Genomic DNA, 26693 nt, shown 5'->3' with positions numbered 1-26693 from the left:
ACCGGTGATTTGAAGTAGTACAAGGAAAATTATGATCATAGAGACTCTTAGTTTTGGAAGACGACGCTTTCTGCAAGGATCTCTGTAAGGTTACAGATAAGTATTGATCAAAGGACTTTTACACACAGTTGAAAAAAAAAACCGGTAGGCTTTGAGAAAACTATCTGTCAAGAAGTTTTTCTCCTGTGACGAGCCTATGATTATCATCCAGATTCTAGCTGACCACTCAACGCTCCGGAGAAATGAAAACATTATATACCTTACTCACCGTAAACTGAAATAATACAGAAAAACAAACAGTCCAGACTTTGGGGACTAATTAGGATGTTTATCAACCACCCGAATACAGATAAATATTGCATTGCCTTTTATAGCCATAGTCTTAACCAGTTTTTAGTTATTCATTTTTATCTCTTTATATATTGCAAATTCTAAAGTTTCATCACACCTATGCAGAGTGTTAAGAAGTCTGTAGCCCATGTAAGTAACTTTTAAAAAAAATGAGCAATCTCTCTATCAAAGCATATAATTGGGAATTTGAAACCGAAATTCAAACAAAACTAAACATTTTTATAAAGCATATTTGTATATTTGACCCGAGAATCGGATTCAAAAACATACGATGTCATGTTTTCACGAGGGCTCAAGGACTCGGTAATTATAAAGCAAGGCGCGTGGCATCCTCTGCTTCTAGTATTGTCACACTTTTTTTTATAGCACTCTAATCGAAGTTCCCGTTTATTTACTTCTTGTGTCTTCTTTATTTGTAGGACAGAAATGTGTGAAATAAACTGAACTGAACTTTATTTGTAGGACGGTATACAGAAACAAACACGAAGTGTACCCTAACAGTATAATAATTTAAAACGACTTTTCAAGTCAGTGAGCAATATTTTGATGCTGTTCATGGAGATAATTGAAAATAAAGGCAAGTATGTCAATTATGATATTGTAGCCAGGCAAACTATCAATAAGCTCAGCAGAATAGGTGTAAACTACATATATTGCCTTCTTTTCCTTAAAAAGCAATGTATACATGTAGGTTGTAATTGAAAGATGGTTTCATATAGCAATATACGTGCGTTCATGACATGAATTTTTCAAGGGCCTGTGCGTCTTATTCCATATAAATAAAGGCTGTAAATAATTCAATCATTTAAGGTTACAGAGTTGTTTTAAAATAATTGAATATCTCACGTCATTGGTTTTAAAAAATAAAATTCAGCATCTTCTCAATTCGTCAAAGAACTATTTTATGTTGCCGTTTAGCGAATGAATGCACAGGTCCACTCCACTTCCGCAGCAATTGATTGCATAGATGAGTTAATGTTGTAATTGCATAGATGAGTTAATGTTGTAATTGCATAGATGAGCTAATGTTAGTATTTCTCTGGCCTTAATTGACTATAATAACAATGAACGTGCATTTTGAATAATTATTCGGTAATAATCGGAATGCATTGATTGACAATCCGACTACAATTCGTTTACTATAAAAAAAAAAATAGTAGTTCGCTAAGGCTGTTGATCATGATTATCAGGTGGGTAAATCCAATTTAACATGAAGCATTTTGTCTTGGTCCAAAATAAGAGTTACCTTTTCCTGGAATTACCTGACGACACAAAATGTGTTCGGCCTTCATGTCATCCCACGTCTGCATTTATTAAACATGGAGGATTGTTTATAATCCATTGTTCTGGACAAAAAGCTGAATTCATCGTGCAACAGGACAGCTTGGAGATGGTAATGTGAACCATTTGTTTGTTTAACCGCTTTACTTATTAAGTTCAAGATCTAATAAATGAAAGGAGCCTACATGTTCATATATTTTCTGAAAATTGAGATACGAATTCTTTCAATGAAGCTTCATTACAATAGCTTGATAAGGTGTACCGAACACGGTTGCTGAAAAGTTGTGATTAAACTCATTATCAATGAAATATGATAGAAATTACCTACAAACCTCGGATTTTTTTCGTTTTTGATGAATGAAATATATAGTCTCTCTATAATAATTATTTACTTCTTCTTATGAACATAGGCATCGTTATGATATGGTCTGGAAATAACACTTACGTATATGTACAAAAATGATCTAAGCAAATTTTCTAAGCAAATTTTCGCAAAAGAATTTATTTGAAGAAAACAATTCTAATATAAAAACAGACGACACCAACCAAAAGTGTTATCATGGTTAAAGACAAAGCTATAAAAAACTCATTAAGTTCTAAAAAAAAAAATCTTCATATACATTTCTTTTAAATGTTAAATTAATCTTTGATTACATTTTTAAAAAAATTCGTTGTTATGGATGTGCAGTTTTTTGAAGATGACTCAAATCAGAAAAAAGATGTATCAGTAATTTTTTAATGCCAATTTGAAACAGCGAACTTTATTTCAAAAACTAGTTGCTTGCAAGTCAATATATAAAATTACCAACAAGCGAAAGTCCCCAAAAATATGATTGGCCTACACTATCTCATGTACACGTAGTAACTCTGTTTGAAAGGCTGAGAAAATTAGTTGACAACTATTTAAACTTTTTTGTACATTATTTTCTTATCAAGGAGCACAATTCGTCTTAATCTTGAAATTATTGATGCAAAATTGAATGATAAAAAATGAATAAGATAGCTATCGAATAAAAAGGATTTTAAGTAAGAAATTCGTTATTGAATTATAAGTTATAAATTTGATAGCTATCGTATCTATAAAAAGGAAGAAATGATAGCAACTGAATTTATATCATCTGGATTGAAAAAAACTATACCATTTCGCAGTTCATAAAGTTTAAAGGTTTCACCTATTTATAGTTTAATAAACTTAAAACCAATCGATTTTTTCCCTGTAAAATAGAAATTCAAAAATTAAGAATACGTGTTATTCCATATTCCATAATTTCAATTTTTTTTATTAGCTCACCTGAGCTGAAAGGTCAAGTGAGCTTTTTTGATCACTTTTTGACCGTCTGTCTGTCTGTCCGTCTATCCGTCCATCTGTAAACTTTTATCATTTTCGACTTCTTCTCCAGAACAACTGGTCCGATTTCAACCAAACAGTGCCCAAAGCTTTCTTAGGTGAAGGAGATTTAATTTTGTTAAAATGAAGGGTCATGCCCTTTTTCAAAGTGAGATAATTAAGAATCAATACAATATGTTGGTATCTTTAAAAAATTATCTTCTCAAAACCCAATCGGCCAGGAAAGCTGTTACTTGTGTGGAAGCATTCTCAGGTAGTGTACATTTCAGTATGTTTAAACCATGACCCCCGGGGGGTAGCATGGTACCACCATGGGGTTCGAATTTTTACATAGGAATACACAGAGAAAAATCTTCAAAAATCTTCTCAAAAACCAATTGGCCAGAAAAACTGTAACTTGTTTGGAAGCATCCCCGGGTAGTTCAAATCCTTGATCCTCGGGGGTAGGGTGGGGCCACCATGGGGGGTTGAAATTTTACATAGGAATCTGAAGAAAAATATCTGTTTTTTAAAAATCAATTCACCAGAAAAGCTGTAACCTGTACATGTATATAAGGAATTTTAGGTACTGTAATATAGAGACTGAGGAAAAACCTTTCAAAATCAAATAATTTTTTATTTGTTTAGACTCTTGCCCTGGATAATTATTGGGCCACACAAGGGGTTAAAAGTTTGATTTAGGTTTATAATTACATAAACAGTTGTTTTAGATCCTTTTGAGAATGACAATGATCAATGTATAAAAATGAAATCATCCACTTACAAAAGGGGCTCAACGGAAGAATATCTGCAGAAAATTTTGAAAAAATTAATATAGGAGCTATTTTACTCATTTATTGTTCCGATAATGGCCGATATTTTGGATATGACTTCATAAAGCTGATTTTATTATGTCTGGTGTTGCTCAGGTGAGCGCTGTGGCCCATAGGCCTCTTGTCTAATCCATGGTAAGGGCTGGTACGTTAAATTGCTTTGTTTTTTATGATATCCTGCTAACTTAAACCCAGGTGTGCGCTTGTAGAATCTGATACATTCCAACTCTAATAATGCTTTCTGTTTAGCAAGTGCCTGTGGTTATAGAAATCGAGAAGCCCCCGAGGGACAATTATTCAGTTCCATACTGCTTCCTGTGTTTCGCCTGTTGGCTGGGATGTATCTGTCTTTCCCCGTGTAGCCTCGTGGCTTGTATGTTCACATGCATTGTAAGTATCACATTTTAAATAACAAATTGGTCCGCATTTTATTTCGAGACTTGCGATCTATTAAGTTTTGTGACATATTAGCAAAGTTTACTTGCCGCATCTTATGCCGACATCTTATTGTCTGCTTGTTTTTTATTCGGTTGATTATAATACTGAGCATTTTTCGTTTTAATTATCTGACTTGTTCGTGTAAAAAATTGAAAATGTATATAACCTAGTTGTGTCATCCAATTAAATAAATCAACTAGTCAATAAAAAGGATATGACGGTCAAAGTAAGTCGTCATAATTTTCTGATAAAACTTGATCCCAACAATGACTGCATTGCATGCGGGAATCTTAAGGGGGGTGGGGGGGGGGGGTATGGACCCCCTCCTCCCTTTGAAAGTTCTTTTCTAAGTTTACATATTGAAATTACAAAACATATACCTCGGGGCCATTTCCTTTAAACTTTAAAAATATCTCTCGACACTCACTCCACTCCCCTGGGAAAATTTCCTGGATCAACATATGCATTCATTTGGTCTTTCAGATTTTTCGCTAGCTAAGGGTTTACTTATGGTGTTCCGATGGGGCCACTTCGACCTTCGCCTTTAGGTCGAGGTGCGAGAGTGCGAAGTTGCGACGGCGAAAGTGCGAAGGTGCGACGGCGAAGGAGCGAAAGTGCGAAGATGCGACGGCGAAAGTGCGAAGTTGCGAAGGCGAAGAAGCGATACTACTATCGTACCTTCGCCATCGCAACTTCGCACTCTCGCCTTCGCATCTTCGCACTTTCGCCTTCGCCTTTTTATATTTGTGGAGCTCTCTATCGTTTAAAGACAATTTTAGCTGTATAAAAGGACATCTAAGGCAGACGATTAACTTTTTAGAATTTATTTTCAACAGCCTGCGCAGATCCATAACTTTTTCTAGGGGGGGGGGGATATTTATGTTCCGAGACATATTTTGGAGATTTTATTATATATAATTAATAAAATTAAATTTTCCGGGGGAATGAAATCCGGACCCTCTCCCCCTTTACTGCATGTGTGAAGTTATTTATATTGAATTCTCCGGGGGGGGGGGACCCCTCTCCCCCTTTAGATCCTCAGCAAGCAGTGTCGCATAATGAAATTAGAATGTTACTGTGTTTGATCCACGGTAAACAGACAGCTGGTAAGTGACAGGAGTCTGGAAGTGCATATGTATGCATTATGGCGCGGACATTACATTTTTTATTGAGTATATGTATATAATGATTAGGCATAGCCAGCACTGGTAAACATATATATATATATATATATATATATATATATATATATATATATATATATATGTCACATATACACATTAAAATATTTATAAACATTCATAGTAAGCACAATGGCCTAGCGCATGCGTACCAATGATATCATGGATTAATCGGAAAACCTTGGCGAGTACGGTGCCTGCATCAAATTCTATGTAATCGACCGAGACTTTCTGAATGCTATCAAAAAGGCGAAGGCGAAAGTGCGAAGGTGCGAAGGTGCGACGGCGAAGGAGCGATAGTAGTATCGCTCCTTCGCCGTCGCACCTTCGCACTTTCGCCGTCGCACCTTCGCGCTTCGCCGTCGCATCTTCGCACTTTCGCTCCTTCGCCGTCGCACTCTCGCACTTTCGCCTTCGCAACTTCGCACTCTCGCATCTTCGACCTAAAGGCGAAAGTGCGAAGGTCGAAGTGGCCCCATCGGAACACCATATTTACTTTCTCCTTCAGCGGATCTTAAACCCTTGTCTAGCGACGATGTTCTTCTTGTAAATTTATTTTTCAATGTACAGTTATTTTTAAATTAATAATAAATGTACTTTTTATTATATTTTTTCCCTGTACTATATACCGTTAAAACTTAAAATGATTGTTATACATGTAATATATATTCATATCTGACATTATCTTCGCATATTTCTGCCACCACTTCTCGGATTATGATGTCGACTTGTCAGATCTTCATGTCAACATGTCACCATAATGACCACATGGTACTATTCTATTGAGGACACGATGGTCGTGGTCATTTTTAGACTGTAGTCATGTGTAGTGGAGAACTCTGTATAAAAATGTAGGAAAAACTCAAACTTAAAAGATAAAATATATGGAGTCTTTCTTCACTGAATAATAGTCAATAGCTAAGCAAATCATATCTACGAATCTTAAGCAGATCTGATTGTTAATTTGTTGACAATTGAACATCCTTAATGTTGAAAATCATTTTATGCTATAAATAGTTATACCGGAAGTGTGTTCTTCTTATCACCATCTAATACTAAAATATGATCAATCCACACAAAAAACACCCGACATCTATCCTATCTTACATTAAATGAATGAGGGTTTTTTTGCAGGCTGACAGTTGGAAAAGACGTGGACGTGAAAGTTCTCAAGTACGGTTATGTCAGGCGGCGGCCATTGCCTTCAGCCTCTTCACCATCATTGCTGGCATTACTGCCTGGGTTTTCTTTTTCATCTTCATCTTTCCGTCTTTTTATAGGATGTATTGGTATCAGTAGAAGATTTCGTAAAAACAAAGCTATTTCGTTTCAATTAAGTAATTTTTAAGGGTCTTTTCTGTACTGATATGAGCTAAGATACTAAATCATACACCTACTTTCATCTTGATATTTTAATATTTTTTAACTATAATATAATATCATATTATGCTATATATAATAAAATATTATATACCAATTTTTTCCACAGCATCTGTCATGTGCAAATTAAATATACATGACCCCCCACTGGCGTCGGAAGCAAATTGAAAGTGGGGGGGGGGGGTAGACTAATCCTCAGAAATATTGGAAGAAAAAATAATCCCAAAATCATGAAAATCCTAATCCGTGGGGAGGGGGGGGGGGGGGGTCGAGTATACCTATACTTCCAAAAAAAGTCTTATGCCCCCAAAGAGTTCTTGTATGTGAAACATATTAAAATGAATAATAAACTACTTGATAACCTTTAATGAAGAAATCAGAAGTCTCCTCTATATATTTTATTTCGGGTTTTTTGGTCAGCATATAAGATTATGTCCCCTTTCTTATTCAAAGTCTTTGGTTTCTTGTAGTTTTGAGTGATTTTGACAACCGTGTTATATTTAATTAGTTTTATCTTTTACTCGTCTTGCGAAATATAGTTTCAAATACTGATGAAAGAACGGATTACATATCATGATTGTATATATGATTATGAATATCATATCAAAAAGAGAGATTAAAATAAAAATAGAATAAAAAATCATACCTAAGTGATACATGTATCGATATAAAATTACGTTTTGAATAACATTTTTAGGAATATATTGCCAAAATGATTATGGGCGTGTTTTTTTTTTTAAATCCTTGTTATAAAGTGATTTTGCAAATTTGAATATGTGATATCAAATATTCAATATGCGATATTTACTATTCAGCTTTTGGTTTAGTAAGTTCTTATTCGAATAGGGAATACGTGTATCCCCTATTTGAATAAATGACACCAATTGGTCATATAAACTTTCTAAACAGTTTATATAACATATTTGATTTAGTTAAATCACCTGTTTCAATGTGTAGAATGAAAAGTTATAATTTTTAATGAACAACTTAAACGTACAAGCAATCGTAGCCAAAAATTCAAGTTGTAATGTACAAAAGAAGGAAACGTGGATTTTTTAGATTTTAAATCTGATGGTTTTTATTAATTATAAATGTATTTTTATGCAAAAGGACACAGCCTGTCATTTTTATAGTGTCTCAAATATATATATCTCTTTCAAAGCAGATTGCCATTATTTTATACAGTGTTTTTATATAATGAAATTTTATTTGATGTATTGGCATGTTACATTTGAATAAATGATTAAATATACCGTATTTACTTAATATATGTAATATATGTACATGCAATTTATCTAAACGGAATTGATCACGATTTGAGCTAAAAAAAATAATTTTATTTCTTCATTTTCTATTATCAATGCAATGCTTTTTTAAGAAATTTCCAGTGGTCAACCAAAATTTAGTCATCGAGTTATATTAGAGATACAGAGCTTTCAATTCTTTGTTATGTTAACAAATCACAGGTAACGTTTTGGCTACATATTTTTTGCTGAATATAAAATATCAGGTCTGTGGGAAGTATTATATAAATAGTGCCTGTTTGGGAGGGTAACAGTTGAAATTGACACCCCAAGAAAACCATTGTCAACCGACGCGAAGCGGAGGTTGACAATGGTTTTCGAGGGGTGTCAATTTAAACTGTTATCCTCCCAAACAGGCACTATTTATTTTGTTATACTGAATGTCTTTTTTAAAATTTTTAAGAAAATTTTACTGCTTTTATATAGGAATAACGTGAATTCTACAGCGAACCGTACGCGCATAATTTTCGCGCATGTAACATTTTTAATGTTACCCGTTGCCAAGTGCGTTGCTAACGCTGAGGGTAATAGTAAATATTATTAACTGCGTCTTAACCAATCAGATTTCAGTATTTAACATGAAAGTATAACAATAAAAATTATTTGTTTGTGTTCATTTACGAACTAACGAACTGGCAAATTGAAAATCTGCTTGAAACATATCTATAACCTGAATATATAAGTATAATGTTAACAAAAACGTGGCAAGAACCTTGATTACATACCAAAGAATTGTGAGCGGATATATATCTCAACAACATTTAGATTTAGGTTGAGCGTGAAAAATATATCTATGTGAAGTAAAGTATATTTTATTACGCGTGTTAACGAAAGCGGATTGTTCTGGGCATATCATAAAATTCCAAACAACAAAAATACTGGGGAGCAGTTTCCTCATTACTAATGTCGTGCTGCAGTATTTACATTTCTCTGCGCTTGCGCGACCATTTAGCGGAAGGGAATCTCATGTGTCGGATCAAACAAAATTCCAATATTTTCCCCATATTTGTTTACTTCTAAATTTTTACAGAAAGAAATTAGATATATTGAAATTGTGTTTAAAAATCGATTTTTGGCTATCTGATGGTTTGCCATCATTTTTTTCAAGTATTGATTTTGGTTGCAAAAATGCAAAAAGCACTTTCCCTTTACGTCTTTCGCCAATTTTCCTCACTTATTAAGTTGAAATAAGTGAAAAGATATATAAGAACTATTTTTTGTATAAAAATATATACTGAAAAACTAAAAGGTAAATTTTGTACAATTTAGATATATTGAATAATATTACTGATCTGATGTGGCCCTGGCACTCCATATGAAGAATATTTAGAGGGCCTTCGCGGAGGTACATGTATTACTTCGAATTCTGATGTGGGTGTATAAAAATAAAATTTGTACAACTATATAGCATACCTTCTACTCTTGATAATTCCTTTCTGTACAGTTGCAACATTGCTTGTTTATTATAAATATTAAAAAAAATTACTCTACTATAAAATTCCATTTTTAAATGAAATCTGAATCGCCTTTTTCAAGGTGACCTTGATCAGTGAAGCTTTACGTAAAATACCGAGGGTATTATATTCCCGAAAGTTGTGTATGGTTAAAATGTCGCTGTAACTATAAGGTAAGTGAGATTTGTTACTCTTGAAAATTTACAGTTTAATCTTCCTCTAGATACGATTAGTTTCGATTATTATTAAGATTAATACTTTATCTATTGGAATCTATATAAAAGTAGGGTTATGTCCATTCTCTATACACAGTTAAAGGGTGGTTGTCGAAATAAATCCTCAAACATCCTTGTATATAACAAACAACCTTAATTGGGCATACCGTATAACGAAAAAAATATGAAATAAAAAATCATACTTCCTTTAGGCATTGACCAAAAACAATTACATATGTTTTTTAAAAATATATATTTATCAATAACAATTCAAATATCTAGACTTAATTGTAAGTGATTATTTTCAAGCAAAATCGTGTAACGCTAATTTTTGTCAGCAGAGGGAGTCAAGTCGGAAGAAAACAGCAAGAATGGCGACTACATCAAGAGAGGTAATATGTGAACATGTTTTCGCTATACCTAAGAGAGCCCAACTTTGTAACGCAATGTCATTCCGGCTTAAAGAAATATCATCCTGGAAGTAAAATTTTAATCATTATTTACTCTTGCTAAAAATAATTGAATCTGATTGGTCGAAAGCATTTGATTAAATGTGATGAAATCGAGCTGTCTATAGGGTGATACTTGTAATACATTAAAACATGCAGCAATACAAAGCAACGGGTAATAATACTGCACACATGTTGACATTGCTGTTTATATATACTAAAGTTTAACTGATCGACAATGCGGAAAAATATTGTATTTCATTTTAACGGGGTTATATTTTTTTTTACAATAAACGTATCTGGCAGAACACAATGTCCTCAAAATAAAAGAAAAAAAGTCCTGTGGTTTCATATACAATTACATGTCTAACAAGCAATGAAAATAAATTGTCAGTCTTCAAAACAATGTACACATCTTTTTGACAATTTTATATAAACATAAATCATAGAACAAACTAAGCATATTACTAAACCAGTGGTGACCTCTGTATCAAACTTGGTAAATCATGACTTGAGTGACAGAGCTAGGCATGACTTGACAGAGCTAGGTATGACTTGACAGAGCTAGGTATGACTTGACAGACCTAGGCATGCCTTAACAGACCGAGGCATGTCTTGACAGACCGAGGCATGTCTTGACAGAGATAGACATGACTAGACAGACCTAGGCATGACTTGACAGACTTAGGCATGATTTGACAGACCTAGACATGACTTGCCAGACCTAGACATGACTAGACGGACCTAGACACGAGTAGACAGACCTGGGCATGACTTGACAGACCTAGGTATAACTTGACAGACTTGGACATGACTAGACAGACCAAGGCACGACATGACAGACCTATACACGAATAGACAGATCTAGGCATGACTAGACAGACAAAGGCATGACTTGACAGACCTAGGAATGACTTGACAGACCTAGGAATGACTTGACAGACCTAGGAATGACTTGACAGACCTAGGCATGACTTGGCAGACCTAGGCATGGCTAGACAAACCTAGACACGAGTAGACAGACCTAGGCATGACTTGATAGACCTAGGCATAACTTGACAGACTTGGACATGACTATACAGACCTAGACACGAGTAGACATACCTAGGCATGACTTGACAGACTTAGACATGATTAGACAGATCTAGGCATGACTTGACAGACCTAGGTATGACTAGACAGACCTAGACGTGACTAGACAGACCTAGGCATGACTTGACAGACCTAGGCATGACTAGACAGACCTAGGTATGACTAGACAGACCTAGGCATGGTTTTAAGATGGTTTTATGTGGGGTTTATGATAAGAATTGACTAGCATCACAATTGCCAAAGTTCTGTTTGTAAGTCCATGACGGTTAAGGCTAAAATATTGAATAATGTAGAATATTGCCTGTGTGTCCCCTGACAATCAAATTTTGAAACAAATTAGCCAACAAGCCATGTAAATCATTATTTGAAAACCGGGGGTTATTTAGAAAATAAAATGCTTTCTTTGGTGATTCATGCGGGATATGAAGGTGGCGACATTGCAGAAAAAAGTACATAACCCGCGTTAGCAAGTTATATAATTTTTTCTTCAATGATTGCTACCTTCATTGCCCGCAATGATCATCAACGAAAGCATTTTATTGTTTATGTTTACATCTTCCTTGCAAAAAATTACTATATCAATTGTTAAAATTAAGTTGAATTAACTAAATTACTGTCAATGAACATACGATAAAAGAAACACCCAAATATTCTCCTATGGAAATTTGATTCTAACACCATTAAATGATTATTTCGTGCAGTCCGTTATTTTCCTAAGTCGCTGTAGGTTTCGACCAATCGATAAACTGGGCATGTAGATTCCAGTCATGTCAATCTCCTGTCGGTTTCAGTCGCTGTAGATTTCGACAAAGTGACAAACGGGGCATGTCGACATCAGTCCTGTTAGTTTCTATAGAGCTATGAATTAACTAAAGTTTCCGTAATAAATAGAGGGAATGATGTAAATGTAAATACACCCGTTTATCCAAGAATAACTGATTCTTTCATAATCGTGTTTGCCCCTTCATCATAAAAATATATAATTAATTTTTTTATCATATACGAATGGGTTGTTTTATGATGAAACGGTGTTTTTATATTATGGTGTGTGTGATACCTTTTTTCCCATTTTTTGATGGTGTTTATATGATAACGGCTCTTCTTATGATTTCCCTACCACAGTTATCTTATCAAATAATTTTTGTGAAAGTAATCTACATGGTTATAACTGTCAACTAAATAAAAATTAAAACAAGAAAGGGTTCTAATTTTATGCAAATTTTTTCCTTGCTTGTTCTAAATATTTTAGCTAACCTGAGCTGAAAGCTCGTGAGATTTTATTTTTAGTTCTGTCTGTTTATAAATCAAGGTAAAAACTTCTTAGTAATACATTTTTGACTTTTGACTTCTTTAGAACGAATGGAAAGACTTCAATCAAACTTGGCATAAAGCATTCTTAGTGGATAAGCACAATCCTATACAGCAAAACTCGAATATAACGAACACGGATATAGCGAATTTACGGCTATAACGAATTATTTTTCATGTCCCGGCTAATTTCTTATATAAACCTATAGATAATTGATGTATATAACGAACACGCCTATAACGAATTTACGGCTATAACGAAGTAATTTTAAGACCCCCGCTGGCAAAATTTTAACGTATTTTATCATTTTTATAACGAATTTTTTCCATTTCAAACTTCATTGAAGAAAATATGCAATTTTAAGATGCATATATAAAATACTCAAATTCAAATAGTATACGGAATTTTTTTAAAAATTGAAATGAAATGTTTATATTCACATTTTTTGTAAATGACGGTAATACTAATTTTATAACTTACGATAGTTTAGAAAACTGTTAGCCAGAAAAACCCTTAATTTTTTATAACGAATTTGCTATATTTTTTTTACGAATTCGTTATAAACTTATAGCGAATTACGGCTATAACGATGTTTTTTCTATGGTTCCTTGAAATTCGTTATAAACGAGTTTTGCTGTATTTGTTTAAGTGAATGACAAAATCCTACTTTGAAGTTTCATGTAAATTCACAAATACTACAATTCCATTAGGTTAAAGAGAAGAAAAATGTGATAGATACAATAACACAAACTTTTAATCAACCATAGTATGACAATAAGTCAATTTGAAATTAAATAATTTGTATGTTAACAAGCTAGTATAAAGATGCTTCAGATTTTGTCAAGCAATGGATTACCAGAGGTCAAGGAAGAACCACAATTAGGGTTTAACACAGAAAAATATAAGACAGAAAACAAACGCTTCTTATAAAGATGGGGACAGAATTTATGGAGCGATAAGACAGCTAGCTTATTTATGGTAATAAGAAGAATAGTAAAAATAATGTATTTTTACCATGTATTGTATAATTTGACATCATTATGCTTCTTGGGGCAGAGGTACATGTAGCTCAGAGTCGGAGATTGTTGTTCAGGTAAGCGATGTGGCCGATGGACCTCTATATGTTTGGCTTTAAACGACTCCCTTTTTCTAATTTCATGTGAAGGCAATCATTGTTGAAATGGAAGAAGGTGATGGAACTTCAAGTAATTCCAACATTCCGTACTGCTTGTCTTGTATCTCATTTTATTTGGGAAGCTGGCCGTGCGGATTGGTAGCATTCATCATGGCTTACAAGGTACGCATGCGTAGTTCATCAGAACATCGATGAAGAAGTTTTACGGAAATAGTCATTCTATGTTTTTATGTCACAGGCAGATGACTCCATGGAGAGGGGCGACGTAATACGGTATAGACTCTACCACAGCGTTGGTTTAATCCTGGGTGTGATTGGCATCTTCCTTGGTCTAGCAGCCTTTGCGCTTTTCTATAAGTACGTGTTCCCCGTTTGGTACCTCTACCTCTACCTGACAGTGGAACCAGAATATAAATTCCCTTAGCATAGTGTGAAAAGCAGTTCATGGGTCGAGGAGGCGGATATATACGTTGTAAATGTACTGTGGACAAAGATTCTTTTATATTTGTATTTCATTATAGTTGGAAATAAATTATCGTATTTTATGATCAACAGCACGCGTGTTGAGTTATAGCTTAAAAAAATTAGGGCCCTATGTGCCTCTTTAGAATGGCTCGAACAATATTTACAAACATCGAACACCCATATAGTAAACGGTGAGGAAACTGGATAGTCAACGTTGTACTAAACAGATCTTCTTTGAACTCTTAAATACAGGCTTTTTAGCAACTTTAATTTAGTACAGAAAAACGTCAATATTTTAGCTTTGAATTTCAATATTCTAATATATATTTTATACATAGCTCTTCTTCTCAAGGAGATTCATATAGTCTAACAATGGCAACGGCCATCCAGCCATCTCAATTAATTAAGGAATCATTCTTTAAGTATTACGAGGTGATAATTTCTGTCGGGGCGTGATTAAATCCAATAAAGCCCGAAGGGCTTTATGATAGATTTGATTTCGGTCGGGGCGTGATCAAATCCAATAAAGCCCGAAGGGCTTTATGATAGATTTGATCACGCCCGGACCGAAATTATCACCTCATGATATTCAACTTATATTTATATAAATTTAAACCATTGTACGATTAATATTTATATATAAATAAGCAAACCCCGTTGTCGCCTCAATTTGGCTTCATTTGAAGTTATGGGTTATATTGTACAAAATCGATACATGTACGTTGTGTTATCACAGGCAAAAACACTGGAAAATGTAAATATATAATGATATTATTCTATAAACATGTTGTGCGAATTTTGTTTGCTTTGCAGTGGGAATCGATGTAGCACTATATAACACATGAAATGACTCACTGGGTTAAAGGACAACTTCACTGTAAGTAATTGTGTTGTTTCAGAAAAAGGTTCGTTGTCTGAAGCCGGAGGTTGAGAACAACAATTTTGTTAGAACACAAACAGCTTTTTTCCGAGTACCCCGTATAAAAGTTATTTTGATGACAGGTTTATTTCAACTGTTTTAAACTAATTGATTGCGCTCAACACAGCAAAGAAATATATAAAACAATATTTCCTATTATAGTTTGATGAATGCTGTTGGAAAAACTATGATTGTTGCAAAGATCAAACAAAACAAAACCCCAAAAAAGTTTATGGAAACAATTTTTCCCCATGCAACTTCATTTGTATTATTCCAGTACATTATAATGCGACAGAAATGTAAATAACTATGTAAAAACCCTAGAGACAAATGATCGCTGTGAAGTGGTTATATTTTTTCGCGAACGAAAATAAGTTGGTTTACAGGCACAAATTATTGCAATCGAACAAATGTTTTGTCAAATCAATCTGAAAAGTCTAGCAAAATCTAGGTGTGATAGATTCATCACAAAATACACGAAAACATCTATTAAAATACGTTTTCTTTAATTTATCTGGAAAAAACACGTATCTCTCAAAGCCTTTTACAACCACATGTACTTGAACAGCCACGCAAATGTACATGTAAATTGTAAATACATGTAATGTAATGTAATAAATGTAGTACTTTGGTTCAAAATGTTTCTTGGAAATATAATCCTCGTTTTAAGAACATGTATGCACAGTCAGTACATATTAACCGTGTTCCCCAAAAATGCTAGACACATTGTGTTTTATCCATCACACTTTTAATTAAAAATATTTCATCTATATTTATAAACATATTTGCACAGCTTTGGATCGAGGACTCCCTTATCTGATTGGCCAACGTCGACCAAGTTCTCACAAGGTAAATTCCATGGTTTTCTTCAACTGATTTTCCTCAATCTTTTAAAATATATAAAACATATCGCTTAGAGTTATTGTAGTACAACGTGTAATATGGAAACAGGTACTTGTGGTTAAGGTCTAATAAAACTTCATATAGTATAAAAAGGTAATACACACTATTGTTTTCAGTACACTTGTACTTTTGTACAGTATATAGATAAAAATGTCGACACTTCATTTTATGTTAAAGCATGAGCGTACGATAAAGAATATTTATAACAGTCTAACAGTTTTTCTGAACGATTTTATCCATATGCATGTTTTTGGAAATAAACAATTTTTGGTTACTTTCATAGATAATAATATAATTTTATTTAAATGAGACACTGAATAGATTCATTAGAATTGGTTTTAGGGATTTGGACTACCTTGACTATACTTTGACTGCACTGATATCGTATTATTATAGCCATGTTGTTTCTCTCCATCTGGCTCTTTTTGGGAATTTTTGTTGACACAAGCAAGGTACGTCTCAGACAAAATTGCCTTGTTGTTGTTGTTTTTTATTTCTTGTTTTGTTTCCGTGTTTTGGGGTTTTTATTTTGTTTATTTAATATATTTTTCATATTTTTTAAAATTTTGTTTAGTTTCATATCGATTTTTTTATATAATTGTGTTGATTTTGGTTTTATATTTTTTTTAAGGGGTGGGTGGGTCTTCATCAACTTAAAATTCAAGCTCATTTAATTTTATTAAAGGGGACGGTCACCTGTTATTCTTGCGATGGAGAGCCAGCATCTTCCTGTGAGAAAAAATTCGTTACATGTCCCTCAGGTCACGTGAGTCTACTCAGTCATCGTATGATATAGGTCGCAATTTATGTCTAGTATGCTCCAACAAGAACTAAGCTGAAGTTAAAACTGAGTTGGTATACAGGCATAAAGACTCGGACCAAAGCATATCAAATTGTTTAGAATATATTTTAAAATACTACATCTTTATAATTACACTTCTTTTTGGTTTCAGATGTGTTTTATGGAATCCATTTCGTCCAGTAGAAATGAAACTTTGTTTGTGGCTGGATGTAGAACAAAAAAGGTTCCATACGATCACATACCTTTAATTTAATTTCAGTTTTAATGATTGTATATGTTCACCGAAAATTTTATTCGGCTTATCTTCTTAATTTTTCATATGCTGCATCGAGTTTCGCTTAAGCGCCACCTATACAATATTTCTTTATGTAAATGTATGTGCTTGGACTTGTAAAACAATTCAATCGATTGGTCGGTTCCAAATATTTACGTTCAGTGTCTTATTACGTATACGTAAAAATGTTTTAGTTCACTTTTTGAAAATTTATTTATCTTTTTTTATGTCTCATCAATTATTTATATTTAATCAAAATTAACCAGTTGTGTTCTTGGATGACATCTCCTATTGGCAGACGTTCAATAGTGCATCAGTGCGCCGAATGTTGCGACCCCACCTCATCTCCTAACTGTAATGGCCGACTCTGCAACTTCAGTGGTACGGACTTTTCCATTGAAATGACAAACATTTCGGTAAACAAGAACTATGATTGTACCCTTTTTTCCCCCAGGTTTTTGTCGAGTTTGCTATGGAGTTCATCAAGATGCCTCTTCGTGTCCTCTCACCCAGTGTGCAGACGATGAGGTTGATATTTAAGCATTGAATCATTATTTTTTGAAAGATGTGGTCTCATAGCTTCAGCGGTGTGTGCATACAAATTGAATAACGCGCGCTTATTCAATGCTTATATTTACGTTTTTTTAAACGTTTATTCAATTTCTGCAAATTTGATTTATTTTTTAAAACATCTGCCTTATTCAACGAGGAATGCGCAATTAACGTAAGAGCCATTGGAACAGCTGAATTATGCTGACAAAAATAGTGCACAGCGTTTTAAATTCTAATAACACAATTTTATATTTCATTCTGTAATTTCATAAATTTACTTTTGATATACTAAAAAATTAATCAATTGAATTCTTTTAACTGTTAAATTATATTTTCATCAATGAAATATTAATCATCGTAAGTTGATATCAGGTCGTGGTCCAATGAGGTCTCGAGGATCTTCGAGAAATACTGAAGGAAGACTTAATGTATTTATACGCACCAGATTTAGCGATTAGGTCTTCTCTGTTGTGTGCAAATATCAATCGATAGGGGGAAAGGAAGTGAATGTGAATATTCATTATTATGATAGAAAAAATTAATATCTTCGCGGGAAAATTCTTCGGAATGGAAAAAAATTCCAAGATTCTCATCGCAATTTCTTTTTTCATAATTTAGATTTCCGGTGTGTTAAAATAGGGGTTTCTAAAGTAAATTGTATCTCTGGATTTTGTAAAACTGCGAAACGTGTACTTGATATGTATATCTTGCAGTGCACTGTACTTGTATGATGTATTTTAAAAAGTACCTTTCATATTTAGGATTCATTTATTATCATTAAGACACGTTTTTTTCGAGCTGGGTGTCTGTTTGGTTGTGCGTGTATTTACTTTGACTTTTATTTAAATTATGACGATATGGTGAACTTTCTGTTTTAGATGTGTTTTACCGGGAATAGGCACGTCGGTGGAGGAGCCTTCAGACGAGTCTATGGCTGTGAGTCTTCTCGTGTAAGTTATTTAGTTACTATTAAATGACACATACTGCATTATTGTTTTTAAATTGATAAAATAAACGATATTATCAGATATATGTAATATGGACATCGTTTGTTTAAAAATTAGACCGTTACGGTTGCGGGCTTTTTTTCATAAAGAATTGCGAATGGCAGAGGATCTTGCAAAAAAATATTTTTTTCCTTTTCATTTGCTTGCGCAGATGTGTTTGGCATTAGCCAAGGCGGTGGCGGGGCTGCCGGGTCAACCTGTCGGTAGACGTAACGTACACGGGGACACGGGGCTACACACGTGCGACGCATGTTGTCTGACCTACGACTGTAACTCTAGATCCTGTGAACAGGTCGTCAAAGGTAAACTATTGATAATAATGGTGTCAGATATAATTGGTGTCAGGAATCAATTCATCAAATGTTGAAAACATTAACACATTAAACTACAAGTTTATCTCAATAAAATTGTGTTCATTAGTTTATGTGTATGTATGTATGTTTAATTTGTATGTATTTATTTTTTGCAGATATGCCCTTCATGGTCAATAGTACGTCAGTAAACATGTATACAGGATAAACATATTCTAAAACTGTTTGAATTTTTTCTCAGTAAAATTGAGATGTATCTCATTCAAATAAGAATTTGAATGGAAAATATTAATCAATAAAATTATTTCTTAGTTAGATTGAAGTCAATTTTTTTTGTTTAGAGACCAGCAGTTTTGGATAAGTCCAGTTTGAATGCGATACAAAACGGGTGTCGACCATCCGTGCCCATGTCCAAAGAGATGTCATCTCGAGACGCTCAAATATTTGATAGCATTAAGAAAAAAAAGGCTAGATTTCCCCCTCATACATGTGTATTAGAGGTGTAAAAAGGACGCTTTGTAGGATGACAGCAGATGTTGGGATTGGAAATGGCTTAAAAATGGCAGTAATTAAGCATGTAATAGCTTGAATGTAAACCTTATGAATCATAAACAATCATTATTATGGTCCGGATTTATTTTCGAATGCTTGGAAATTACAACAACCATGCATTTGAATATAATTAAATAACCTACCTATAGCAAAGAATCGTCTAAAGTCCGACGCATATCCTTTCGTGATTTTGTCGAAAATATTACATGTGATACAAGCACAATATACATTACAAGGAATGGCTTATGTTAAATTATAGTCTGGTTCTTTGTTTTTTGGTTGTCGCTCGTAAACGTATAATAATGAATTGAAACTGACAAGGAAACTATTTAGGGAATAAGAAATCATACTTCGGGGCGTGGTCAAATCCAATCAAGTCCGAGGGGCTTTATGATAGATTTTACTACGCTCCGACCGATATTATCACCTCATAATATTCAAAGAATGATTCCTTCTTACTTATATTTATATTATTTCAAATTTGTACACTTTAAACTGACAACATTGTTTTAAAACCACTATTATTATGTATCACATGTTATGTATTACTACACGGCACAGCCAATACCTTTCTTCGGTTATAATATGCTATAAGACACGCCCATTTTATGTCACTCATGTTTTATGAAGTAACTGGGTTTTAGGGTTCAAAATTGATTCGTAATATTATACACAAAGGCAGTTGAAAATGTAAATATAACAGGACGACAGACGAAAAACACGTAGGCTTGCTACAGCCCCTGGCTCGAGTAAGCTAATAAATTGTAATGAGTAACTGTTGTAGCCTGGTTCCCGAGGCCTTCCGATTGTGCAAGCACAGAAGCCTGGTTCCCGAGGCCTTCCGATTGTGCAAGCACAGAAGGCCTGGCATGGCACCTTGCAATGGCGGCGCCCTGTATTCAATCCAAGATGGCGTCCGATATGGTAAGTTTGCATGTGCATAACGTATTCAAACCGATTTGTCATACTTCTAGCTGCGTCATGCCGGTTTTTTTTAATCATATAGTTAGAATTTAGTTTGATGAGACCATACATACTATTATTGACCCACGAATCGCCCAATTTTGTTTACAATACGTGTCTCAATTCGGTGACAATTGTAAACAAGAATAGCTTTTGCGATATCGGTCAGACTTTGCTAGCTTCTGTCGCTTCATCATTTTTTTTTTTCAACGTTGAGGGTCAGAATTACGTCCGTTAGGCTGGGGGATTCTTGTTTCGTCAAGATATCAATCTTTTAATGCTAAACAAGGGTTCATTTAAAGAGTTATATGTTTTGCCCCCCCCCCCACCCCACCCGCTCGTTTTATATCATTAATTTGTATATCAGTGCAAACCAAAGTACTCTGCTTTGGTGTAAAGGTAACACACCTGATCCAAGCTTTAAAATGGATTATGGAGATCCAGGTTCAATTCCTGGGAGCATTGTACTTGTCATGTATTGATTTAATGACTTTGCTGGTTTTATCAAAGATGTAATAAATAGAATAAAGAAAGATTAATTATCTAAGGTTATTTAACTATCAAGGGGTATAAACTTTATGTATATATATGCTAAAAACACTAGTCAGAAAAATGACCTTGCACAATGATTTTTCCAATTTTTTTTAAAAGGTCATTCAGAAGTACAATTTTATGTCTGGTCAGAACATCTCAAACCTAAAACCTCTACAACAAAAGTCTTTGGATGGTCTGATGCGGCAAGATGTAGTAGCCATTTTACCAACAGGATATGGAAAAGGCTTGATCTATGAGCTACTACCATTCTGGCATTTCGAAGAGACGGGAAAACCTGCAATTGTTCTTGTTCTAGAACCATTGAATGTAATAATTGAACAGCAAATGCAGAAGTTGAAAGAAGTTTCTTTCTTTATAGGCAACAGTCCACATTCTGAATTTGATAAGGACAAAACCATGTTTCTATTTGCACACCCAGAAGCTGTTATTGGTAAACCAGAAGTCTACAAATTCTTGCAAAGTCAATCCACTTACATGTATGTAGCGGTTGACGAGGCTCATTGTATTTTGGACTGGGGACATGAGTTTCGACCCATCTTCCGTGACATTAAACAATTACGTGCTGTGAGGCCAGATGCTAGGTTTTTAGCCTTGTCAGCAACTGTGTCAATTAATGGAATAAGTGACATCACAAAATTCCTTGGTATGGAAAACCCGCAAATCATTAAAACATCACCATTAAGAAGCAATATATCTTTGATTGTTCTTCCCAGACCAGGCCCCGCCATCACCAACTTTCCTCAAGTCAATACTCAGCCTCAAATCTGAGGTTTGACCTCAAATTTATGCATGTTTCTGTTGAGGATTTGCGTTGAGGAATGAGTTGAGGGATTTGAAAATTTTGGTGACGGTGGAGCCAGGTAGAAAAGTTTCTACACATGCCTCATATGACTATATATTTGAAAATATATTTGGTGACCTCAAAAAAAGGAAAGAGAATTATCCTGTCACTCTGATATACTGTGTTGGTATCAACTGGGTTGGATATGGATATGAGGTAGAGTATATGCAAACCATATTTAAACCTTCTTACCCACTGATGCTATTTTCTTCACATTATGACTTCTAGAACAGTCCTGTCAAGAAATACCCATTACAATTATAGTTTATTAAATTTAGTATGGAACTATTAATATCACTAGACTGTAATATTTATCATTTTAAATCGAATGCTAATTAAATCAATACTACACAGGTAGCACAACGGATACTTGGTGACGACATGTTTGTAGGCAACAGAGATGTTGAGAATGCCAGAGTAGTAATGTTTCATTCATCAGTTGGCAGATACGACAAGGTGATGTCAAATGTATTAAGCTAGCATCTTCAAATAAAAACTACTGTTTTATGCCAATTGACAATAATAATTAATTTTGATTTACATTGTAGACAAAGGAAATTATATATAAAAATATTTCAAAGCGACCGGATGAATCACCTCTCCGCGTTGTGATTTCTACCATTGCTCTGGGTATGGGGGCAGACCTTAGACATGTTACAACAGTTGTCCATGCAGGACCACCACAAAACATTGAAGGTCATTAAATGTGCCTTAATATTATAACCAGTACTATTGCATTATATAAAAGCTTCTCGGAGGCAGAGTCACAACCACATTATAATTCTTTCAGAAATGCAATTTACTGCATTCATGTATGTTATTAATTCTTAAGATGTAAAAAATTTTAAAAAATATTAAAATGTCTTTTCTTCAAGCAGCATTTTATGTAAAAAAAAAACAACAAAAAAGAACAAAAACCTTTAGTGTAAAATTATAAATAAATTGATAACTGTGTTATTCTAATGTATTTTGACAGCATATATTCAGCAAATTGGAAGGGCTGGCAGAAGTGGCATTGAGGCAGAGGGTGTACTTTACTTTAACAATTCTGACGTAGGTAACCCTACTGTAAAGAAAACTATGAAAGAATACTGCAGAAATTTGACAGAGTGCCGTAGGAAAGTTCTGAACAGATACTTTGGCTGCGAGGATGAAACTGTTTCACACAACTGTTGTGACATTTGCCAGCCAGAATTGCAGCTGGTTTGGAAATTCATTGAAGTTCCAACTAGTATTCAGAAGGCTGCTATTCGGGAAAAATTACTAAACCATTTATCAGAATCAAATTGTGTGATTGATACTCATGTCATAGAGAAAATTGTGAATGAAGCCCATTTGTTTAGACAACCTAATTCTCTTGTATCGGACTTTGGTCTGAATGTGGAGCTTTCGGAACAAATTGCCAACATTTTGGCTTCAAGTCTCTCCATATAGCAACAACTGTTCATGTATGAGGTACATATTTGAATGTAGTATGCTTTGACTAAATTAATTTCCATTGCAGCTGTACTGTTTTTGGTTTATTAGTTAGTTTGGTCACACGTTTTTCTGATATAGTGCATTCACATAAATGATGATTACACAATTGTTAAACCGTTAGGAAACCATATATTTGAGATCACAAATAAATTTTGGTAATTTTCAAAAATTTCACAGGCTGTGCTCTTATGGACTTTAAAATAATGTAAAAAATACATTTTAACAATGTAATGAAGTTTTGTACTAATTTTAATGTGATTATTTTAAATAAGTAGTATAGTTCATGCATCTTTCTCTTGTGTAAGTCTTACAAGCCTAGGATGAAAGTCCACTTACCAAGTTTATGTCATTGGCCAATATCATGTAATTGTAAATATTGATGTTCCCTTATCCATGACACCATATTCTGGATGTTCATTTTTTTAAGTGGACTTTGAACTGGGCTCTTGTAGGATGACATCTGGCGACCAGGCACACAAGAAAAAGGCTGCATGGGAAGAAGCGAATGAATGATCAACTGTTCATCCTCTATTGAAGAAGGTATTTTATGTCTGCTTGCTCTGATCAATGTGTCAGAAGTTACATCAAATTGGTTTGTTATGACCTTCATTCCTGACAAAGCTGATGTACGTTTCGCCATTGTTTTTTCAGTTTTGTTTGAATGTACTGCTTTTAAATTGTCTTTTACCAGTCTAACTATGTGCTCCATTTGTAAATCGGCACCAATGCAAGTGTCTTCTTTTCCAGAATTATTCACAAACAGACCGTAGAATGTCTCATGTGCCAATTTCACATCCATAGTAGAGAGTTGTTGACAAAGAAATTTCAAAATTTCCAGAGCATACTTAGACTTCCAATTATGTCCTTTCAGAAGACACATAACATACTTCAAAAGGGGCAGCATTCTGTCTCTGTTTGGTATTTTAACATTTAAAAGGAGACATTCATAAGCAAGGCCTAGTTCTAGTACCTGATGGGAGTATGACTCTACTGCATCAACTTGTGGTTTAGCTACAGGGATCAGTATACGCATAGGGGTACCGTCTGGGCCGATGATATCAATTTCCAGACATGTTTGTATATCAGCAGTAGACGTAGAATTCTGAATAACTGCTAAAGAATCCCTTAGAACATATTGTTGTACAAAAGTCCTTAGTACGTTACACAAAATTTGCTGCTTCTCTGCGTCACTTAATTCATTACTGAGCAAATCTTTCAACATGACTGGTTCATCATTGACATCTTTCATGCCAAAGTATTGCATAGCTGCCACAACAACATGTGAAGATATCACAGAACTTCCAAGTTCTTTACATTGGTCATAGTGATTCTTTACATCTTTCCCATTGGCATGAGTTCGGCCTAACTTTATTTTTTCTGCATACAGGGTTCCTGCTTCAGTACTGTTATCGTTGTATAGAGTCTTATAGAACATTGTTAGGAAAGCCATCTGTAAGTGAAAAAATTCAAAAGTAATTGGTGACAAATGAAGAAATCGTTCTCTTTCAGTTGCTGCTTGTTGACGAACTCGTTTGGCACCGGAGAATCGCTCCCTAGTTAATTGGTCCCCACCAATATGAACTTTTACACCATCTAAGTTGAAGTTAGCTTTCCTGTAAATATCCACAATGTGGTCTTCATAGCTGTCCATGATGTCTACAACTTCTGCATAGCTCTGTTCATTCTTGCAGAGAACTGGGAACGTTACCACGGTATTCTTGGAGCTCAAATCACAGTCCTTTGCCCGTAAGTCATTTTTTAGTTCAGCTGTGAAAGGTTTAAACTTTTTCAAAAAAGTCAAATGTCTTGTCAGAATTTGAAACACAATGTAAATGTAATCATTTGTTATAACTTTGAAATCATTGTCACTAGGGAGAAATGATTGGGGTGACAAGTCAAGAAGAGGCATTTGAGGAAAGTTACATGGTAAGTGATCAAAAGAGTTATTTTGAATTATGGCCGCAGAGGCAAACCAGTGCTCCATGTGAGTTGAATTTCCTTTCCTTTGATGACTTGCTGCCACCATGAAATTGACATTGTCTCCGACAATACGGAACCGCTTTCCCTCTGTGACTGCTTGGATGAGTTGTTCGTTGAAATGGCCACCAATCTGTTCCTGCACTTTGTTCAATGTGGCATGGGAAACTGTCACTCCCAATGTCTGCAGTCTGTCATATACCTATTCAAGAAACAGAATTTAAATTATATGCTGTTACATTCATAAATTTTTTTAATCGATCTTTTTCTAAAATTTATCAATATTTTTTATCTAAATTATTTTGCTAAAATATCTTCACTCTCTTATTGTTATAATTATATATTCTGTCACAATATGATAATATATTACATGTATATTACGACAATAATTGGAAAAACAAGAAAGAAAAAACTTTCATCATTCAGTGGTAGAATAAATGGAATCAAGAAATTTTAGAGCATCTTTTTACAGTAACTCTTCACCTTTCTGGAGTTCTGTTATTTACTCACAATACTTTCCACATTTTACTTTCCACATTTTTACTGTTGAAGAAAAATGCAATCCAAATAACCATATTTTAGCAATTGAAAAAATTAATACAACAAATTGCTTAAAATATGATTTCACGAGTTGCATAATACAAAGCAGGAACGAACTGGAAAAAGGATAAAACTGGAACAATGAAACAGCAAAGGAAAGACTAAAAATGGAAAAAAGAGTCGTTACTATAAAATCCAACAAAAACAACATTCATGCATTCTAGTCATATTAATCAATATGTCTTCAAGGTATAACAAGTGACAGTCAAAAAATCATGTCTCAGTAGCTCAGTGGTTAGAACACTGGGCATGTACGCAAGTGGCTTTTGGTTCGAGTCCTAGTTTAGACTCGACTTTGATAAAACCAGCATAGTCATTAAATCAATGCATGACATTCAAGTACAATGCTCCCAGGAATTAAACCTGGATCTCCATAATCCATTTTAAAGCTTGGATCAGGTTTGTCACATTTACACCAAAGCAGAGTACTTTAGTTTGCATTAATATATAAATATAGACTTATCATCACTATTCAAAAATATATAACTAGGGAGGTTATATATTTTTCTTGTAATGAAATTAAATTAATTAAAATATATTTCTGTAATATAAAAAAGATAATACAACTGGAAAATGTCAACATGTTAACATGTAGTACCTTAAAAAAGGCCCAAACATAAAACAATTTTTAAATTTGTTTCATTTACCTTTTGATGAACATTTTCTTGTGCAATTGCCAAAGCAATCACTCTCTGGACTTGAGAAAGTGTGTGACATCTTCTTTTCATCAAGATTCCATATATT

At 34.1% G+C, this 26693-nt stretch overlaps 5 protein-coding genes across 7 annotated transcripts; 4 read left to right on the top strand and 1 right to left on the bottom strand.

Moving 5' to 3' along the window:
- The first annotated feature begins 1547 nt into the window (after positions 1 to 1547).
- On the top strand, positions 1548 to 8044 carry LOC128177394 (uncharacterized). Its single transcript, XM_052844085.1, has 3 exons — positions 1548 to 1744; positions 4042 to 4182; positions 6546 to 8044. The coding sequence occupies exons 1-3, from the start codon at positions 1562 to 1564 to the stop codon at positions 6708 to 6710; spliced, it is 489 nt and encodes a 162-aa protein (XP_052700045.1). The 5' UTR covers positions 1548 to 1561; the 3' UTR covers positions 6711 to 8044.
- A 1618-nt stretch (positions 8045 to 9662) lies between these two features.
- On the top strand, positions 9663 to 14303 carry LOC128177484 (uncharacterized). 2 transcript variants are annotated; one of them, XM_052844201.1, is made up of 4 exons: positions 9663 to 9722; positions 10103 to 10156; positions 13780 to 13911; positions 13988 to 14303. In XM_052844201.1, exons 2-4 carry the CDS (start codon positions 10136 to 10138, stop codon positions 14171 to 14173), a joined length of 339 nt encoding a protein of 112 aa, XP_052700161.1. In that variant the 5' UTR covers positions 9663 to 9722; positions 10103 to 10135; the 3' UTR covers positions 14174 to 14303. The 2 variants fall into 2 exon arrangements, with proteins under 2 accessions (XP_052700161.1, XP_052700162.1); XM_052844202.1 differs by having other exon boundaries at positions 9670 to 9722; positions 10106 to 10156.
- Positions 14304 to 15926: 1623 nt separating this feature from the next.
- On the top strand, positions 15927 to 19299 carry LOC128177539 (uncharacterized). 2 transcript variants are annotated; one of them, XM_052844276.1, is made up of 9 exons: positions 15927 to 15982; positions 16433 to 16488; positions 16722 to 16802; positions 16990 to 17061; positions 17379 to 17493; positions 17567 to 17640; positions 18543 to 18614; positions 18823 to 18973; positions 19141 to 19299. In XM_052844276.1, the coding sequence occupies exons 2-9, from the start codon at positions 16435 to 16437 to the stop codon at positions 19188 to 19190; spliced, it is 669 nt and encodes a 222-aa protein (XP_052700236.1). In that variant the 5' UTR covers positions 15927 to 15982; positions 16433 to 16434; the 3' UTR covers positions 19191 to 19299. The 2 variants fall into 2 exon arrangements, with proteins under 2 accessions (XP_052700236.1, XP_052700235.1); XM_052844275.1 differs by having other exon boundaries at positions 15936 to 15982; positions 16379 to 16488.
- Positions 19300 to 21983: 2684 nt separating this feature from the next.
- On the top strand, positions 21984 to 23531 carry LOC128178027 (uncharacterized). Its single transcript, XM_052845017.1, has 3 exons — positions 21984 to 22349; positions 22442 to 22589; positions 22870 to 23531. The coding sequence occupies exons 1-3, from the start codon at positions 22275 to 22277 to the stop codon at positions 23325 to 23327; spliced, it is 681 nt and encodes a 226-aa protein (XP_052700977.1). The 5' UTR covers positions 21984 to 22274; the 3' UTR covers positions 23328 to 23531.
- Positions 23532 to 23718: 187 nt separating this feature from the next.
- On the bottom strand, positions 23719 to 25887 carry LOC128175681 (uncharacterized). Its single transcript, XM_052841493.1, has 2 exons — positions 25879 to 25887; positions 23719 to 25551 (listed from the first exon to the last, which is right to left on the bottom strand). The coding sequence occupies exons 1-2, from the start codon at positions 25885 to 25887 to the stop codon at positions 23719 to 23721; spliced, it is 1842 nt and encodes a 613-aa protein (XP_052697453.1).
- Positions 25888 to 26693: the final 806 nt, after the last annotated feature.

This window comes from Crassostrea angulata, chromosome 3 (assembly GCF_025612915.1).
Source record: "Crassostrea angulata isolate pt1a10 chromosome 3, ASM2561291v2, whole genome shotgun sequence".
NCBI classification, from domain to species: Eukaryota; Metazoa; Mollusca; class Bivalvia; order Ostreida; family Ostreidae; genus Magallana; species Magallana angulata.
The sequence above is the reverse complement of the archived record's forward strand: the minus strand, read 5'-3'. Positions and strand labels throughout refer to the sequence as shown.

Coding starts and splice junctions, on each gene's coding strand:
- LOC128177394 (XM_052844085.1), top strand. CDS start 1,562: ATGAAGCATTTTGTCTTGGTCCAAAATAAGAGTTACCTTTTCCTGGAA. Junction 1,745..4,041: donor AACAGGACAGCTTGGAGATG/GTAATGTGAACC, acceptor CTTTCTGTTTAG/CAAGTGCCTGTGGTTATAGA. Junction 4,183..6,545: donor CTTGTATGTTCACATGCATT/GTAAGTATCACA, acceptor GTTTTTTTGCAG/GCTGACAGTTGGAAAAGACG.
- LOC128177484 (XM_052844201.1), top strand. CDS start 10,136: ATGGCGACTACATCAAGAGAG. Junction 10,157..13,779: donor TGGCGACTACATCAAGAGAG/GTAATATGTGAA, acceptor TTTCATGTGAAG/GCAATCATTGTTGAAATGGA. Junction 13,912..13,987: donor CATTCATCATGGCTTACAAG/GTACGCATGCGT, acceptor TTTATGTCACAG/GCAGATGACTCCATGGAGAG.
- LOC128178027 (XM_052845017.1), top strand. CDS start 22,275: ATGTTTGTAGGCAACAGAGATGTTGAGAATGCCAGAGTAGTAATGTTT. Junction 22,350..22,441: donor CAGTTGGCAGATACGACAAG/GTGATGTCAAAT, acceptor TTTACATTGTAG/ACAAAGGAAATTATATATAA. Junction 22,590..22,869: donor ACCACCACAAAACATTGAAG/GTCATTAAATGT, acceptor GTATTTTGACAG/CATATATTCAGCAAATTGGA.
- LOC128177539 (XM_052844276.1), top strand. CDS start 16,435: ATGTTGTTTCTCTCCATCTGGCTCTTTTTGGGAATTTTTGTTGACACA. Junction 17,062..17,378: donor CTGGATGTAGAACAAAAAAG/GTTCCATACGAT, acceptor AAAATTAACCAG/TTGTGTTCTTGGATGACATC. Junction 17,494..17,566: donor CCGACTCTGCAACTTCAGTG/GTACGGACTTTT, acceptor TTTTTCCCCCAG/GTTTTTGTCGAGTTTGCTAT.